The sequence below is a fragment of the Oncorhynchus gorbuscha genome, linkage group LG22 (assembly GCF_021184085.1).
Source record: "Oncorhynchus gorbuscha isolate QuinsamMale2020 ecotype Even-year linkage group LG22, OgorEven_v1.0, whole genome shotgun sequence".
In the NCBI taxonomy this organism is placed as follows: Eukaryota; Metazoa; Chordata; class Actinopteri; order Salmoniformes; family Salmonidae; genus Oncorhynchus; species Oncorhynchus gorbuscha.
This window is the reverse complement of record NC_060194.1, coordinates 29,032,387-29,049,899: the sequence shown is the minus strand read 5'-3', so window position 1 is coordinate 29,049,899 and position 17,513 is coordinate 29,032,387. Positions and strand designations below refer to the sequence as shown.

General features: G+C 42.3%; 1 protein-coding gene across 3 annotated transcripts in view; it reads right to left on the bottom strand.

Annotated features, from left to right (window-relative positions):
- Nucleotides 1-17,513, bottom strand: part of LOC124009166 (arf-GAP with GTPase, ANK repeat and PH domain-containing protein 3-like) — a 286,671-nt gene that overhangs the window by 30,058 nt on the left and 239,100 nt on the right. For all 3 annotated transcript variants that reach the window (XR_006834233.1, XM_046320712.1, XM_046320711.1), the window contains exon 13: nucleotides 16,741-16,902. Coding sequence is in view for 2 of the 3 variants with exons in the window: in XM_046320712.1 (XP_046176668.1) it covers nucleotides 16,741-16,902 (162 nt within the window). In the remaining variant the exon portion in view is untranslated. The remainder of the gene's footprint in view (nucleotides 1-16,740; nucleotides 16,903-17,513) is intronic.

Genomic DNA, 17,513 nt, shown 5'->3' with positions numbered 1-17,513 from the left:
TGATAGAGCAGTCTGACTGAGCGATGGTAGGCAGCAGCAGGCTCATAAGCATTCATTCAAACAGCACTTTCGTGCGTTTGCCAGCAGCTGTTTATGACTTCAAGCCTATCAACTCCCGAGATTAGGCTGGTGTAACGAATGTGAAATGGCTAGCTAGTTAGCGGGGTGCCCACGAATAGCGTTTCAAATGTCACTCGCTCTGAGACTTGGAGTAGTTATTCCCCTTGCTCTGCATGGGTAACGCTGCTTCGAGGGTGGCTGTTGTCGTTGTGTTCCTGGTTCGAGCCCAGGTAGGAGCGAGGAGAGGGACGGAAGCTATACTGTTACACTGGCAATAGTAAAGTGCCTAAAAGAACATCCAATAGTCAAAGGTATATGAAATGCAAATGGTATAGAGAGAAATAGTCCTAAAATTCCTATAATAACTACAACCTAAAACTTCTTACCTGGGAATATTGAAGACTCATGTTAAAAGGAACCACCAGCTTTCATATGTTCTCATGTTCTGAGCAAGGAACTTAAACATTAGCTTTCTTACATGGCACATATTGCACTTTTACTTTCTTCTCAAACACTTTGTTTTTGCATTATTTAAACCAAATTGAACATGTTTCATTATTTATTTGAGGCCAAATTGATTTTATTGATGTATTATATTAAGTTAAAATAAGTGTTCATTCAGTATTGTTGTAATTGACATTATTTTTATTTGTAATGTATTATTATATATTTTTTTAAATCATCCGATTAATCGGGATCTGCTTTTTTTGGTCCTCCAATAAATCGGTATCGGTATCGGCGTTGACAAATCATTATCGGTCGACCTCTAGTTGAGATTGCCTGCAATGACGACAAGCTCAGTCCGATGATGCTGTGACACACCGTCCTAGACTATGACGGGCCCTCCACCTCAAAAATCGATCCCGCTCCAGATTACAGGCCTCGGTGTAACGCTCATTCCTTCGACGATAAACGCGAATCTGACCATCACCGCTGGTGAAACAAAACCACGACTGAAGAGCACTTTTTGATAGTCCTGTCTGGTCCAGCGACAGTGGGTTTGTGCCCATAGACGACGTTGTTGACAGTGATGTCTGGTGAGGACCTGCCTTACAACAGGCCTACAAGTCCTCAGTCCAGCCTCTCTCAGCCTATTGCGCAATATGGAGGGATTGCGCTTTCCTGGTGCAACTCGGGCAGTTGATGCTGCCATTCTGTTCCTGTCCCGTAGGTGTGATGTTCGGATCCTGTGCAGGTGTTGTTACACGTGCTCTGCCACTGCGAAGACGATCAGCTGTCCGTCCTGTCTCCCTGTAGCTCTGTCTTAGGCGTCTCACAGTACGGACATTGCAATTTTTTGTCCTGGCCACATCTGCAGTCCTCATGCATCCTTGCAGCATGTCTAAGGCACATTCACGCAGATGAGCAGGGACCCTGGGCAGCTTTATTTTGGTGATTTTCAGAGTCAATAGAAAGGACTCTTTAGTGTCCTAAGTTTTCATAACTGTTTTTTTTTCATAACTGTGACCTTAACTGCCTACCTTCTGTAAGCTGTTAGTTTCTTATGACCGTTCTACAGGTACATCTTCATGAATTGTTTATGGTTAATTGAACAAACATGGGAAACAGTGTTTAAACCCTTCACAATGAATATCTGTGAAGTTATTTGGATTTTTACGTATTGTCGTTGAAAGACAGGGTCCTGAAAACAGGACGTTTCTTTTTTTGCTGAGTTTTTTCAAAAGTATGTGCACACGCCTTCAAATTAGTGGATTCGGGCATTTCAGCCACATCCGTTGCTGAGAGGTGGATAAAATCGAGCACACAGCCATGCAATCTCAAAAAACAAACAAAATTAGTCACATGCACCAAATACAACAGTAGACCTTAGTGAAATTCTTACTTACGAGCCCCTAAACAATGCAGATTAAACAAATAAGAGTAAGAATTAAAAGTAACAAGTAATTAAAGTGTATCAGTAAAATAACAATAGCGAGAACAAATACAGGGAGGTACCGGTAAAGAGCCAATGTGCAAGGGCACCGGAAAGATGAGGAAATATGTACATGTAGGTAGAGTTATTAAAGTGACTATGTACTGATGATAACAGAGAATAGCAGCGGTGTAAAAGAGGGGGAATGCAAATTGTGTGGGTAGCCATTTGATTAGGTGTTCAGGAGTCTTATGGCTTGGGGGAAGAAGCTGTTTCGAAGCCTCTAATCTGGCACTCCGGTACCGCTTGAAGTGCGGTAGCAGAGAGAAGAGTATGACTATGGTGGCTGGAGACTTTGTCCATTTTTAGGGCTTTCCTCTGACACTGCCTAGTATAGAGGTCCTGGATGGCAGGATGCCTGGACCCAGTGATGTACTGGGCCGTTTGTACTACCTTCTGTAGTGCCTTGCAGTCAGAGCCGAGCAGTTGCCATACCAGGCAGTGATGCAACCAGTCAGGATGCTCTCGATGGTGCAGCTGTAGAACCTTTTGAGGATCTGAGGACACATGACAAATCTTTTCAGTCTCCTGAGAGGGAATAGGTTTTGTTGTGCCCTCTTCATGATTGTCTTGGTGTGCTAAGACCATGTTAGTTTGTTGGTGATGTGGACACCAAGGAACTTGAAGTACTCAACCTGCTCCACTGCAGCCCTCTTGATGAGAATGGGGGCATGCTCTGTCCTCTTTTTCCTGTAATCCACAATCATCTCCTTTGTCTTGATCATGTTGAGGGAGAGGTTATTGTCCTGGCACCACACTGCCAGGTCTCTGACCTCCTCCCTATAGGCTGTTTTGTCGTTGTCTGTGATCAGGCCTACCACTGTTGTATCATCGGCAAACTTAATCGTGGTGTTGGAGTTGTGCCTGGCCGTGCAGCGATGAGTGAACAGGGAGTACAGGAGGGGACTGAGGATGCTACCGAGGGGCCCTTGTGTTGAGGATCAGCGTGGCAGATGTGTTGTTACCTACCCTTACCACCTAGGGGCGGCCCGTCAGGAAGTCCAGAATCCAGTTGCAGAGGGAGATGTTTAGTCCCAGGATCCTTAGCTTATTGATGAGCTATGAGGGCACTCTGGTGCTGAAGTCAATTAATAGCATTCTCACATAGGTGTTCCTTTTGTCCAGGTTGGAAAATGCAGTGTGGAGTTCAATAGAGATTGCATCATCTGTGGATCTGGTGGGGCGCTATGCAAATTGGAGTGGGTCGAGGATTTCTGTGATAATGGTGTTAATGTGAGCCATGACCAGCATTTCAATGCACTTCATGACTACAGACGTGAGTGCTACGGGTCGATAGTCATTTAGTCAGGTTACAGGCTATATGGTGGTCTACTTAAAATATGTTATTACAGGCTCAGACAGGGAGAGGTTGAAAATGTGGAAGGCAGTTGCCAGTTGGTCAACACATGCTCGGAGTACATGTCCTGGTAATCCTTCTGGCCCTGCAGCCTTGTGAATGTTGACCTGTTTAAAGGTCTTACTCACATCGGCTGTGGAGAGCATGATCACACAGTCTTCCGGAATAGCTCTCAAATCAAATCAAATTTTATTTGTCATGTTAATGCGAGTGTAGCGAAATGCTTGTGCTTCTAGTTCCGACAAAGCAGTGATAACCAACAAGTAATCTAACTAACAATTCCAAAACTACTGTCTTATACACAGTGTAAGGGGATAAGGAACATGTACATGCATTCAGTGTTGCTTGCCTCGACGTATATACATATGGGAGCATAGAAGTAGTTTAGCTCGTCTGGTAGGCTTGTGTCACTGGGCAGCTCTCGGCTGTGCTTCCCCTTGTAGTCTGTAATGGTTTGCAAGCTCTGCCATATCCAACGAGCATCAGAGCCGGTGTAGTACGATTCGATCTTAGTCCTGTTATGACGCTTGCCTGGTTGATGGTTCGTCGGAGGGCATAGCGAGGTTTCTTATAAGCTTCCGGGTTAGCTCTGCCCTGCATTAAAGTCCCCGGCTACTACAAGTGCGTCCACTGTGTGAGCGTTTTCTTGTTTGCTTATGGCGGAATACAGCTTATTCAATGCTGTCTTAGTGCCAGCCTCTGATTGTAGTGGTATGTAAACAACTACGAAAAATACAGATAAATTCTCTAGGTAGATAGTGTGGTCTACAGCTTATCATGTGATACTCTACCTCAGGCGAGCAATAGCTCGAGACTTCCTTAGATATCTTAGTTATTTACAAAAATACATAGTCCGCTGCCCCTCGTCTTTCTATCCTGCCGATACAGCGTATAACCAGCCAGCTGTATGTTGATAGTGTCGTCACTCAGCCACAAGTCTATGAAGCATAAAATATATTACAGTTTTGAATGTCCCATTGGTAGTTTAATATTGCGGCATAGGTCATCAATTTTATTCTCCAAAGATTGTTCATTTGCTAGCAGAATGGAAGGAAGTGGGGGTTTATTCGATCGCCTACGAATTCTCAGATGGCAGCCTGCCCTCCGGCCCCTTTTTCTCTCTCCTCTTCACGCAAATCATGGGGATCTGGGCTTGTTCCCGAGAAAGCAGTATATCGTTCGCGTCAGGCTCGTCAGACTAATTAAAGGGAAAAAAGGATTCTGCCAGTCTGTGGTGAGTTATTGCAGAAGTGCTTTTCAGTCATAGACGGTAGCAGCAACATTATATACAAAATATGTAAACAAATAAGTTATAAACAACGCAAATAAACACAAAAAAAACTATCGGTTGGGGACACGCAAAACATCTGCCTTCATGGAAATGGGTTTCCATGGCTGAGCAGCCGCATACAAACCTAAGATCATCATACCCAGTGGCAAGTGTTGGCTGGAGTGGTGTAAAACTCACCACCATTGGACTCTGGAGCAGTGGAAATGCGTACTCTGGAGTGATGAATCACGCTTCACCATCTGGCAGTTCGGCAGACGAATTTGAGTTTGGCAGAAAAACGCTACCTTCCCAAATGCATAGTGCCAACTGTACATTTTGGTGGATGAGGAATAATGGTCTGTAGCTGTTATCCTTTTTCGGGCTTAGCCCTTTAGTTCCATTAAAGCTACAGCATGCAATTACATGCTAGACGATTTTGTGCTTCCATCTTTGTGGCAACAGTTTGAGGAAGGCTCTTTCCTGTTTCAGAATGACAATGCCCCTGGGCACAAAGCTCGTCGTGTTTGGAGGACAAAGAATGGACAAAGAATGCGGAGTTGAATCCAAAGAACACCATACCTACTGTGAAGCATGGGGGTGGAAACATCATGCTTTGGGGCTGTTTTTCTGCAAATGGACCAGGACGACTGATCTGTGTAAAGGAAAGAATGAATGGTGCCATATATCGTGAGATTGAGTGAAAACCTCCTTCCATCAGCAAGGGCATTGAAGATGAAACGTGGCTGGGTCTTTCAGCATGACAATGGTCCCAAACACACCACCCGGGCAACAAAGGAGTGGCTTTGTAAGAAGCATTTCAAAGTCCTGGAGTGGCCTAGCCAGTCTCCAGATCTCAACCCCATAGAAAATCTTTGGAGGGAGTTGAAAGTCTGTGTTGCCCAGCAACAGCCCCAAAACATCACTGCTCTATAGGAGATCTGCATGGAGGAATGGGCCAAAATACCAGCAACAGTGTGTGAAAACCTTGTCGAATGTTTTCTGTAAGTCTTCACCTGTGTCATTGCCAACAAAGGGTATATAACAAAGTCTTGAGATAAACTTTTGTTATTGACCAAATACTTATTTTCCACCATAATTTGCAAATAAATTCATTACAAATCCTACAATGCTATTTTCTGGATTTTTCCCCCTCATTTTGTCTGTCATAGTTGAAGTGTACCTATGGTGAAAATTACAGGCCTCTCTCATCTCTTTAAGTGGGAGAACTTGCACAATTGGTGGCTGACTAAATAATTTTTTGCCCCACTGACATTGCTACACACAGTTAAACCATTTAATTTACAATTCATAATTTAATACAACAACAAACTCTTGAATTATGTTTTATGATGTGCGTCCCATAAAAAAAGACATATCATAGGCGGCAGGTAGCCTCGTGATTAGTGTGTTGTACCAGTAACCTAAAGGTTGCTAGATCGAATCCCTGAGGTGACAAGGTAGAAATCTGTTGTTCTGCCCCTGAACAAGCCTGTTCCTAGGCTGTCTTAACTGATTTACCTAGTTAAATAAAGGTAAAACATATTATTTTGTGATACAGCCTAGCCACAGTTCACGCGTGTAGCTTGTTGTTGACACTAGCAGTTAAGAGCTTCTGCCCTTGAGCAAGGCAGTTAACCCCCAACAACAACTGGGCGCTGATGACGTGGGTGTCAATTAAGGCAGCCAGCATGCACCTCTCTGATTAAGATCGGTTGGGTTAAATGCGGAAGACACATTTTGGTTAAATGCATTCAGTTGTGCAACTGACTAGGTATCTCTTCCCCACTACAGTCAGAGGCCCCATGTGCAAGGTAAAGTGGGAGATATCCAATCAATGATCAATGTAAATTGGAATTTAAATTATGGCATTAAGTTAGCTAAATGAGAAGGAGTAGGCTATAATGAGCAACCGACAGGTATGCGGTTGTTCAATCTGAATGGAGTTGCTGTAGATAAGGACTGGGAGGGCAGCAAAATAGTCTCAACTGCCCTAGCTAGCTAACTAACATCTGGCTATCTTAGCTTCTTTACATTGATTTGATGCAGTAAAGACAGGTACTGTCAGATGGGATGATAGATAACCTACAGCAGGGATCATCAACTAGATTCAGCCGTGGGGAAGATTTTTCTTGAGTGGATGGTCGTGGACTCTGAACATAATTTAAAAAAAATAATGATATTGCAAATTGACTGCAAGAAGACCAAACATATATATAATATTTGACTAAAATAAAATAATTTCAAACCTTGATTTCATTTGGGGACATTGCCCTGCATTGGGTGCTGTCTTTCGGATGGGATGTTAAAATGGGTGTCCTGAGTCTGTGCGGTCATTTAAATTCCCATGGCACTTGTAAGAGTAGGGGTGCTCACCCCGGTGTCATTGCCAGAGTTGCAAGAAAAAGGTTGTGAACCCTTTGGAATTAGCTGGATTTCTGCATTGATTACTCATAAAATGTATTCTGATCATCTAAGTCACAATAATAGACAAAAACACAATATGACTAAACTAATAACACACAAACAGTTGTACTTTTCAAATTTGTATTGAAGACATTGAGTAATCATTCACAGTGCAGGATGGAAAAAGTAAGTGAACCTCTGTGTTATCGACTTCTCCAAAAGCTATATGGAGTCAGGTGTTTCAATTAAGGAGATGAGATTGGAGGGTTGCACAGGTGCCCTGCCCTTTAAATAAAGACACACAAAGCTTCGTTACTGATAAATCTGTTCTTCTCCAGAAAGACTGGTTAGTGTGAACCATGCCTCGATCCCAACAACTTTCACAGGACCTTAGAAGACACATTATAGAGATGCACAAAGCTGGAAAAGGTTACAAAAGCATTGCTAAAGACCTTGGTGTTCATCCACGGTAAGACAAATTGTCTACAAATGGAGAAGATTCAGGACTGTTGCTACTCTACCTAGGGAGTGGGTGTCCTGCGAAGATCCCTCCAAGAGCACAAAGGGCAATCCTAAAAGAGGTGAGAAAGAACCCAAGGGTAACAGCAAAAGACCTCCAGAAAACTCTACAAACAATGAAAGTCTGTTCATGTGTCCACTATCAGAAAAACACTGAACAACAATGGTGTTCGTGGAGAGACACCACGAAGGAAACCCCTGCTGTCTGAAAAATACATTGTGGCACGTCTCAAGTTTGCCCAAGACTACCTGGATGTTCCACAATGCTTCTGGGAAAATGTGCTGTGGACAGATGAGACAAAAGTTGAACTTTTTGGGAAAAATACACATCACTGTGTGGAGGAAAAAGGACACTGCACACCAACACCATCCCAACTGTGAAGCGTGGTGGTTTGTGGCAGCTTTGCTGCCTCAGGGCCTGGACGCCTTGCAATCATTGATGAAACAATTAATTCAGAAGTGTATCAATACATTTTACAGGAGAATGTCAGGGCAGCAGTCCATGACCTCAAGCTTAAGAGAGGTTGGGTGATGCAACAAGACAATTACCCAAAGCACACAAGTAAATCAACTAAAGAATGGCTGAAAAGGAAGAAGATTTGTATTTTGGAATGGCCAAGTCAGAGTCCTGACCTTAAGCCAATTAAGATGCTGTGGCATGACCTGAAGAAGGCTGTACAATCAAGCCAACCCAGAAATATTGTTGAACTGAAACAGATTTGTAGGGAGGAATGGTTCAAATTTCCTCCTCAACGTTGTGCAAGTCTTATAAGCAGCTACAGGAAATGTTTGGAAGTTGCTGCTGCTAAAGGAGGAAGTTACTAAATTCAAGGGTTCACTTACTTTTTCCAGCCTGCACTGTGAATGATTACTGAATGTCTTAAATAAACATTTGAAAACTACAACAGTTTGTGTGTTATTAGTTTAGTCAGATTGTGTTTGTCTATTATTGTGACTTAGATGAAGATCAGACCACATTTTTATGAGTAATCAATGCTGAAATTCAGGTAATTTCAAAAGGTTCACAAACTTTTCCATACAACTGTAAATGCCCAACCTGGCCACATTCCATCATGGCCACCTAATCATCACTCTCATTTCTGACTGGCATATATCACTCCTCACCTCTCCACCAGCTGATCTGTGATGAGCATTCTTGCCCAAAAACAGTTGCCGTGCATCACTGAGGTGGGTGCTACTGATTGATGGTGGATGAGGTGAGTTCCCCCCTACAATGTAAAGTGCATTGAGTACTTCAGTTAGTTAAAAAAAGGCTATATAAATCCAATAAATTATTATTTGTATAAATTCACATCTCTATTATGTGTTGAAACAGATTTCTAAGATGAAAATCACTTGGAACTGATGTCCTGGTGTTTTTACAGTCGCCAGTTGGGGAACTTTAACCTAGCGAGTCAGTGACTACTTTCTCTCCCTCCTGTTTCACACACACCACCGGCCCCTGGCCATCCCCCGCCCTGCTTCAATACTTACCATCTCTCCCGAGTCGCTAAGGCAGCGCAGAAAACAAGTGTCCAAGTTTAAAGAAAGTAAAAACAATCCATGGATTTCGATTATCCGGATATGCAAGAAAAAAAACATTAAATTACTAAATTATTTAAAATGCCCATCCCTAATATAACCCCTAACACACTGAGGTAGAGTGGAGGACTCTGGGTTACTACTCTGGATACTCTGGATATTATTGTACGTACTTTATACCCTAACCTCAATGAGAAAAAGAGTTAGGGCTAGAATAAACAGTAAAAAGTGTTACCGTCAGTTGAAGGTGGATGATTATTCTCTATGGAATGATACAACTGTCACGATCGTTGTCAAGGAAATGACCGGACCAAGCGTGGTAAGCGTACATTATTTTATTTTAAATGTCGCCAAATAAAACGTACGCGAAGCTCTGTCAGGCTAAACATGCCACTAACAAAGTCAACAACCCACAAATGAGAAAAGGAAAAAGGCTGCCTAAGTATGATTCCCAATCAGAGACAACGATAGACAGCTGTCCCTGATTGAGAATCATACCCGGCCAAAAACAAAGAACCAGAAAGCATAGACTTTCCCACCCGAGTCACAACAACAATGCTATCTACACATAAAGGTAGCTTCTGAACACCAACTCCAAGAAGAGTAGTCATTAGCATTGAACATCTCTGGTTTCAAGCCAAATCATTTTCAACCGACTCACATCTAGCTGCAGTTCATAACAAGGCTACCTGTGAATACAAATCTGCCATAAATGCAACTGACAGAACATGGCAAGACATAAGTTTAACTGGTAAACATGAACATTTTTAAATTATTTGAAAAAATCATTTGTGTCTAATAATTTTTGTCAACCACTTAAAACCTCACTGCTGTCCCCCTGACAAGATCAAATGTCCTCATCTATAAAACTGTGAATGATCTGAACCACCTCTCTTCTTCTCTTCTCATTTCTTCCCCCTCTTTCGCTCTCCATCCCTTCATCTCTGCCCGTCTGTTGCCTCTTTCCACTGAATACGCTAAACCCACATATCAAACAATGAACATTTGATACATTTTCCTTCTTTTAAAACATAGATTAATGAAGCCTGATAGTCTGTAGAAATCAGAAGGGCCTCCCCCAGAACACATCACTTTATCGCCCATCGATTTTCCAGTGGGTTTTAAAGGAGGGCGGCATGCGGGTGGTGTGCGAGCAGCTCGTACAAAGAGCCCCGACGCCGGCCGCTGCTGAGAAACACATTAAGAGGCTGTCAGTTGTGTCGCCATGCATCCTGCATCATTCTTTAAGCACACGAGAAGTTCATTACACTGCACACGGCTCTGGCAGTGCAATGGGATATTCGGGGCTGTATCTGTTGTGCACTTCAGTTGACACGCAGTTGACATGGTGGAAAGAATTCACTCTGCATGTCCTGCCTCTACTATATGCCACCGGAACTGTTCTCGACTAACAAAGGAAGTTAAGGTGACTTTCAATCAATAGTCAGACTGCTTAATTGACTAAAATGGCCCAAAATAAACATTTGACATTTTAGTCGTTTAGCAGACACTCTTATCAAGAGTAACCTACAGTAGTGAGTGCTGCAATCTAAATAACATAATAAAAAAATCCCCATCAAAAGCCACCACATCCGCTATGCCACGCTTCCTCATCTGCGGTGGAAAGTGGCCGAGCTACACCTGTGTTTGTCAGACCATGAGACATCCCGAAAATCGGTCTTCATTCAAACACATCTGTAGCGTCCGAACGAACATGATGGTGGTGTCCGTTTTGCTCTACGTCCCCCACAAGTGTCACGGGACGACTCGTCTGAAGTTAACTGGTCCCGGTTAAAACATTTTATGGAAGTATGGAGGTAGTATTGTGCCTACCCCCCAAAAAGGGTTAAATATGTGTAAAAAACATTTACCTGAGCTTTCTATATCTCCTAGATATAGGACAAACACTTCAAAAATGTATTCCTCATGATTTATTTTTTGACAGTATTTTTTGCAATTTATGAATGTGTTATTCAAAGCATTTATATGGGCTATAGTAGTAAAGGCCAAATTCAATATTTTATCAAACCATTTTAATATACTTTTTTGATACCTAAAGTGGTCCTAAAATTCAAAATCAAATAGCTAAATTATCCATGATCATCTTAAAACAACGCCATATGTCAGCTTAGACATTAGTGGCTTAGACCCTGAAGCAATAAGCAATAAGGAATGGAATTAGGACGCATGGTATGTAGGGAGCAACATTTTTTCCTGACCACATGATATGCCCAGGAAAACTCTTGACCCAAGTTGAAGTCTATAACTAGGATCCAGAGGTTTTCCTGGGTAGGTAATGTGGTCAGGAATACTTCCCTGGCCCTACTAATTTATAAACATAACTGCCTGGCTAAGATATCTCCTTGGCTACAGACAAGACTTCACAGTAGCAACAGTTTCTCAAGACCCCTTTACATAACCTGTTCTTCCCATATTGACTCAAATGACTGATCACCTTAAAAAGCTCACACTCCTTTGATTTATGACGCTTCACAACAACTAAAACTCAATTTCGGCCTGCATTCCAGGGCTCTGATTTCCCAGTAAATTAGATAAACTGATATCAATTTATTCAAGGATCCAACCCGTCCCTCCCTCTCCCCTTCTTTCAAGAGACACAACCTGCACCCAACACTTGAGTGATTCTGATATTTAAGCAATATGTCTGTATTCCAGAAGCGTTCAGTAGAACATACAATCTGAAGCTAATAGAACATCTCAGAAGAGAGGTAAAAAAAAATATTATATATATATATATATATATATATACACACTACTGTTCAAAAGTTTGGGGTCACTTAGAAATGTTCTTGTTATTGAAAGAAAAGCAGTTGTGTCAAGACGGCCCGTTTTATTGCTTCTTTAATCACGACAACAGTTTTCAGCTGTGCTAACCTAATTGCAAAAGGGTTTTCTAATGATCAATTAGCCTTTTAAAATTATAAACTTGTTACCTAATACAATGTGCCATTGGAACACAGGAGTTACGGCTGCTGATAATGGGCCTCTGTAAGCTTATGTAGATATTCCATTAAAAATCAGCCGTTTCCAGCTACAATAGTCATTTACAAAATTAGCAATGTCTACACGGTATTTCTGATCAATTTGATGTTATTTTAATGAACAAAAAATGTGATTTTCTTTCAAAAACAAGGACATTTCTAAGTGACCCCAAACTTTTGAACGGTAGTGTGCAGTAGTGGCCGAAAGTTTTCAGAATGACACAAATATTAATTTTCACAATGTTTGCTTCTTCAGTGTCTTCAGATATTTTTGTCAGATGTTACTATGGAATAATGAAGTATAATTACAAGCTTTTCATTGGTGTCATTGGCTTTTATTGACAATTACATGAAGTTGATGCAAAGAGTCAATATTTGGAGCGTTGACCCTTCTTTTTCAAGACCTCCGCCCTGGCATGCTGTCAATTAACTTCTGGGCCACATCCTGACTGATGGCAGCCCATTCTTGCATAATCAATGCTTGGAATTTGTCAGAATTTGTGGGGTTTTGTTTGTCCACCTGCCTCTTGAGGATTGACCACAAGTTCTCAATGGGATTAAGGTCTGGGGAGTTTCCTGGCCATGGACCCAAAATATCGATGTTTTGTTCCCCGAGCCACTTAGTTATCACTTTTGTCTCATGGCAAGGTGTTCCACCATGCTGGAAAAGGCATTGTTCGTCACCAAAATGTTCCCGGATGGTTGGGAGAAGTTGCTCTCGGAGGATGTGTTGGTATCATTCTTTATTCATGGCTGTGTTCTTAGGCAAAATTGTGAGTGAGCCCACTCCCTTGACTGAGAAGCAACCCCACACATGAATGGTCTCAGGATGCTTTACTGTTGGCAGGACACAGGACTGTTGGTAGTGCTCACCTTGTCTTCTCCGGACAAGCTTTTTTCCAGATGCCCCAACAATCGGAAAGGGGAGTCATCAGAGAAAATGACTTTACCCCAGTCCTCAGTAGTCCAATCCCTGTACCTTTTGTAGAATATCAGTCTGTCCCTGATGTTTTTCCTGGAGAGAAGAGGCTTCTTTGCTGCCCTTCTTGACACCAGGCCATCCTACAAAAGTCTTCGCCTCACTGTGCGTGCAGATGCACTCACACCTGCCTGCTGCCATTCCTGAGCAAGCTCTATACTGGTGGTGCCCCGATCCCGCAGCTGAATCAACTTTAGGAGACGGTCCTGGCGCTTGCTGGACTTTCTTGGGCGCCCTGAAGCCTTCTTCACAACAATTGAACCGCTCTCCTTGAAGTTCTTGATGATCCGATAAATTGTTGATTTAGGTGCAATCTTACTGGCAGCAATGATGACGGCACGTGTCTCCTTGCTGGTGTCATGACGTTGGCCTGGGGGGTAGGTTTGTGACAGTCATAAATACCTCTTCCCCCCTTTTTCTCTCTCTACCCTACTGAGGTTACATTTACAAAACCCTTGGTTAACATAGAGATTCTGGGAACATCAGTAGGTGGGGGGAAATTAACTATATTCCGGTAATCCGAACAATTGAACATATGCGGTGGTACTTAATGAATATGATGTCAGTTCGGTTGTCATCTGAGACATTCACATCAATGATAAGATGACATAAACTCTACAGTGGAAAGTCTACACATCAGAGTTATCGGATTCACATGGAATTGTTGTTCAATTTAAATGTTTGAAAATGTAATTATTTGTGATGGGATGAAATGTGATTTTAGCTTCTAAAATGTGTGATTTGGGTTTTCATAAGATAGGGCCCTACTCAATCAGTGTCCCGCCCCTGTGAAGGGACATGGGCTATAAAACTTTTCAAACACGCCCTCCTCTCCTGTCCTATATAAGCCCTTGACGACAATATAACCTCCTGTTCCGAGGACTTGAGGACGACGGTCCTATGTCAGAATGGTTCAGATAATAACTACAGAACGAAGCCGACATCAGCGTGAGCTTTGGTTGCGAATGGTATGAACTTTGAACTCTTATTCACTACAGAAGTGATATCTCCTAGCCGTTGAGGTAGCAACAGCAGATGCAACGAGAGTTAGGAAGGAACAGACAGAGTATTCCGTCTATCACCCAACAACGTTACTACAACGTATCCAGAGACATTCTTCAAAGGACTCAGTTTGGCAACACGGCCTTCCATCTACCACCAACCTACCAAAGCGCAGAGTAAATATTTAGAATGCATCAGATACTGTATTTACGATAGCACAGCTTCTCCCTGTGTCCCTCAGTCTTCCCGCTCTTTCACTCAAACCCAGCCCCTTTCCTTTGTGTAACAAGCTGTCATATCTGTTCCGCTCGCTAAGGACGTTTTCCTTTATGACGTAATTTGTAATCAAGTTATGATTTAATTATGTGCATGTGTAATTCTGTGTGATTAGTTAGGTATTTAGTAAATAAATAATTAAACCCAATTTTGTATTGCTGATTCAAATTGTTAGCCAGGGTTTGTGCAGAACCAAGAATTTACAACTTTCAGATGAGACTGAATTAAGATGAGGATTAATATTGACTGCTATTGATGTAAAATATTACTCGGTCTTTAAGAGTTTATTCGGAAGATAACAGCTCTATAAATATTATTTTGTGGTGCCAAACTCTCTAGTTAATTACATTTACATGATTAGCTCAATCAGGTAATATTAATTACGGAGAAATTATTTTATAGAATAGCATGTCATATCACTTAATCCGGCATAGCCAAAGACACGACACAGGTAACCATGATTGACAGAGGAAGAGCAATGATTCCAATCACCACCCTCCTTTTGAAGCTTCCAATCTGTTATTCGAACTCAATCATCATGACAAAGTGATCTCCAGCATTGTCCTCGTCAACACTCACACCTGTGTTAACGAGAGAATCACTGACATGATGTCAGCTGGTCCTTTTGTGGCAGGGCTGAAATGCAGTGGAAATGTTTTTTGGCGATTCAGTTCATTTGCATGGCAAAGAAGGACTTTGCAATGAATTGCAATTCATCTGATCACTGTTCATAACATGGAGTATATGCAAATTGCCATCATACAAACTGAGGCAGCAGACTTTGTGAAAATTACTGTAATATTTGTGTCATTCTCAAAACTTTTGGCCATGACTGTATATTAAAACAAAGAGTAAAACTTTCTGAATCCACACGTTTCCATTGACACCACATGCTGACTTCCATTCTATTCAATCGACACCACTACATGCTGTCTTCCATTCACATCCATTGACACCACATGTTGACTTCCATTCACTTCCATTGACACCACCACATGCTGACTTCCATTCACTTCCATTGACACCACCACATGCTGACTTCCATTCACTTCCATTGACACCACCACATGCTGACTTCCATTCACTTCCATTGACACCACCACATGCTGACTTCCATTCACTTCCATTGACACCACCACGCTGACTTCCATTCACTTCCATTGACACCACACGCTGACTTCCATTCACTTCCATTGACACCACCACATGCTGACTTCTAGTCACTTCCATTGACACCACACGCTCACTTATCCAAAACTAGAGCAGAAAGTTAGTCATTTTATTGTGGACATGTGGACTAGTTATTGATTTCAAGCTATATGGGACAGAACAAAAGGTTGAGAGTGACATTGAGATGGGCTAATGTCCACTCATATTGCCCTCAATGCAATGTGGCGGAGGGAATCCACCCAGCACCCTAATGTTAGCCATCACTCATTCAAGCCCCTAAGACCGTTATTGGAGTGATTCTGACAGTGCTGGTCCATTAAGGTCTAAATTCTTTCTTGGAATGCATGAGAGAATTAGATTCAGTATAGGGCATTATGGGCAAACGTACTTAGGAACAAATGAGGGCACAATCATGGTGATGTGAATACGGCTTACATGTTATATACTGTCAAATCAATACTCCTACGGAAAACAGGGGTAAGAATTACAAGTTGGCCGAAAGACACCAGATAGAGAAACATAACAAACACACTCACATACCTTTGAAATTGAAACTAGTGTACCAACATATCAACAACAACACTTACCACCGGTGCTTGTGATCTATGCTTGAAACGATGTGGTCAGTGGTCTCATTCAAACTAGAAGGCAGTCTCATTCAAACTAGGAGGTCTGTTAGCAACACCATGGTAAAAGTGTAATGATTATAAATACTAAGGGTCATTAAGGAGGCATCGGTGCCAATGCTGTCGATATGCAGCGTATCAATCATGTTGATTGATCATCTCTGGCTCCAGTGACATCAGTTTTATGGCCTTAGAGACAGGAGTCGGTGTTTCACAATGCCATCCAATTAGAGCTGTCCATTCATCATCAGTCTGGAGAATCATTATTAATTGAGCAGAGGGTTAGCTGCCACTTCATTGTGGAGAAGAGTGGAGAGAGTGGAGAAGTGGAAAGAGGAGATCCACAGCTTCTGGAGCTCAGGGCGGTTGGTTCTTCACACTATGGCTAGATGGGGAGAATAAGGGAGGCTATACCTGGACTTGCACTGGACTCCAGTACGCCAACCAGATTTACTACGTTTGCACTTGTTTGTTTTTGTTGCAGTTTCAGAATATGTTGCCATTTCAGACTGTTTTAAATGTTTATGCATTGTTGCAGACTGTTTTGATGAGTTTGCAGAAGGAGAGTCTTCTATAACTCCTGTGTTAACTCCTGGCTTACCTTCGTTGCCTGTCGATGGTCCGTCTGGCTTGGTGATGCCTGTGCTCTTTTTCCGTCTGTGTCTCTTGCGGTTGGAGTGAGGCGAGGGGGGAGGCTCCTGCTTGGGACTGGTGGCACTGCCCACCCCATAGCTGCAGGTCAGGGACTCGGCCATCCCGTTGGCTGGAGAAAGAGAGAAACACTGATCAGTAAAAGATATCACGATCAACTGTACTTTTTGACATGCTATGTACAAGATGTTAAATACTGTGTAAACACACACAGAAACATACTACATTTGCAAGTTTAGAAGGGAAAGACAGAAGGATATGAATCATGAGATATTGACTAGTGATTATGTACCATATTATAAAAACACCATACAGTGGTAATTCATACCCTGATACCAACTAAATGAATGCAAAGTAATCGCAATAAAAAAGATGCCATCCCAAAACTGAGACACTAGCGGTCCAAAAGTAGCTGTACTGCTGTGGCTTTAGAGCGGACGAAGTAAGAACAGACAGGTATGGGGGCAGCTCAGCTTACAAATGGTTAGTTAGGTTAGCCTCAGGCCAAGCTCTCGAGACGACTGTCAGTGAGTGAGAAGGGCCTAAGAGCTGGCTATGTTTCTGGTTGCCTAAGTGATTTTATAAATGTGATATTTAACCTGCACCACAGTTGGGCAAAGAGGAGATAGGGGGCTGAAAAGATGGAGGAGTGGGTACGGGTGGGGGGGTCAACTTGCCATCTTTCTGGTTTCCTGACATTTTACATCACTTTCCTTCTCCCCC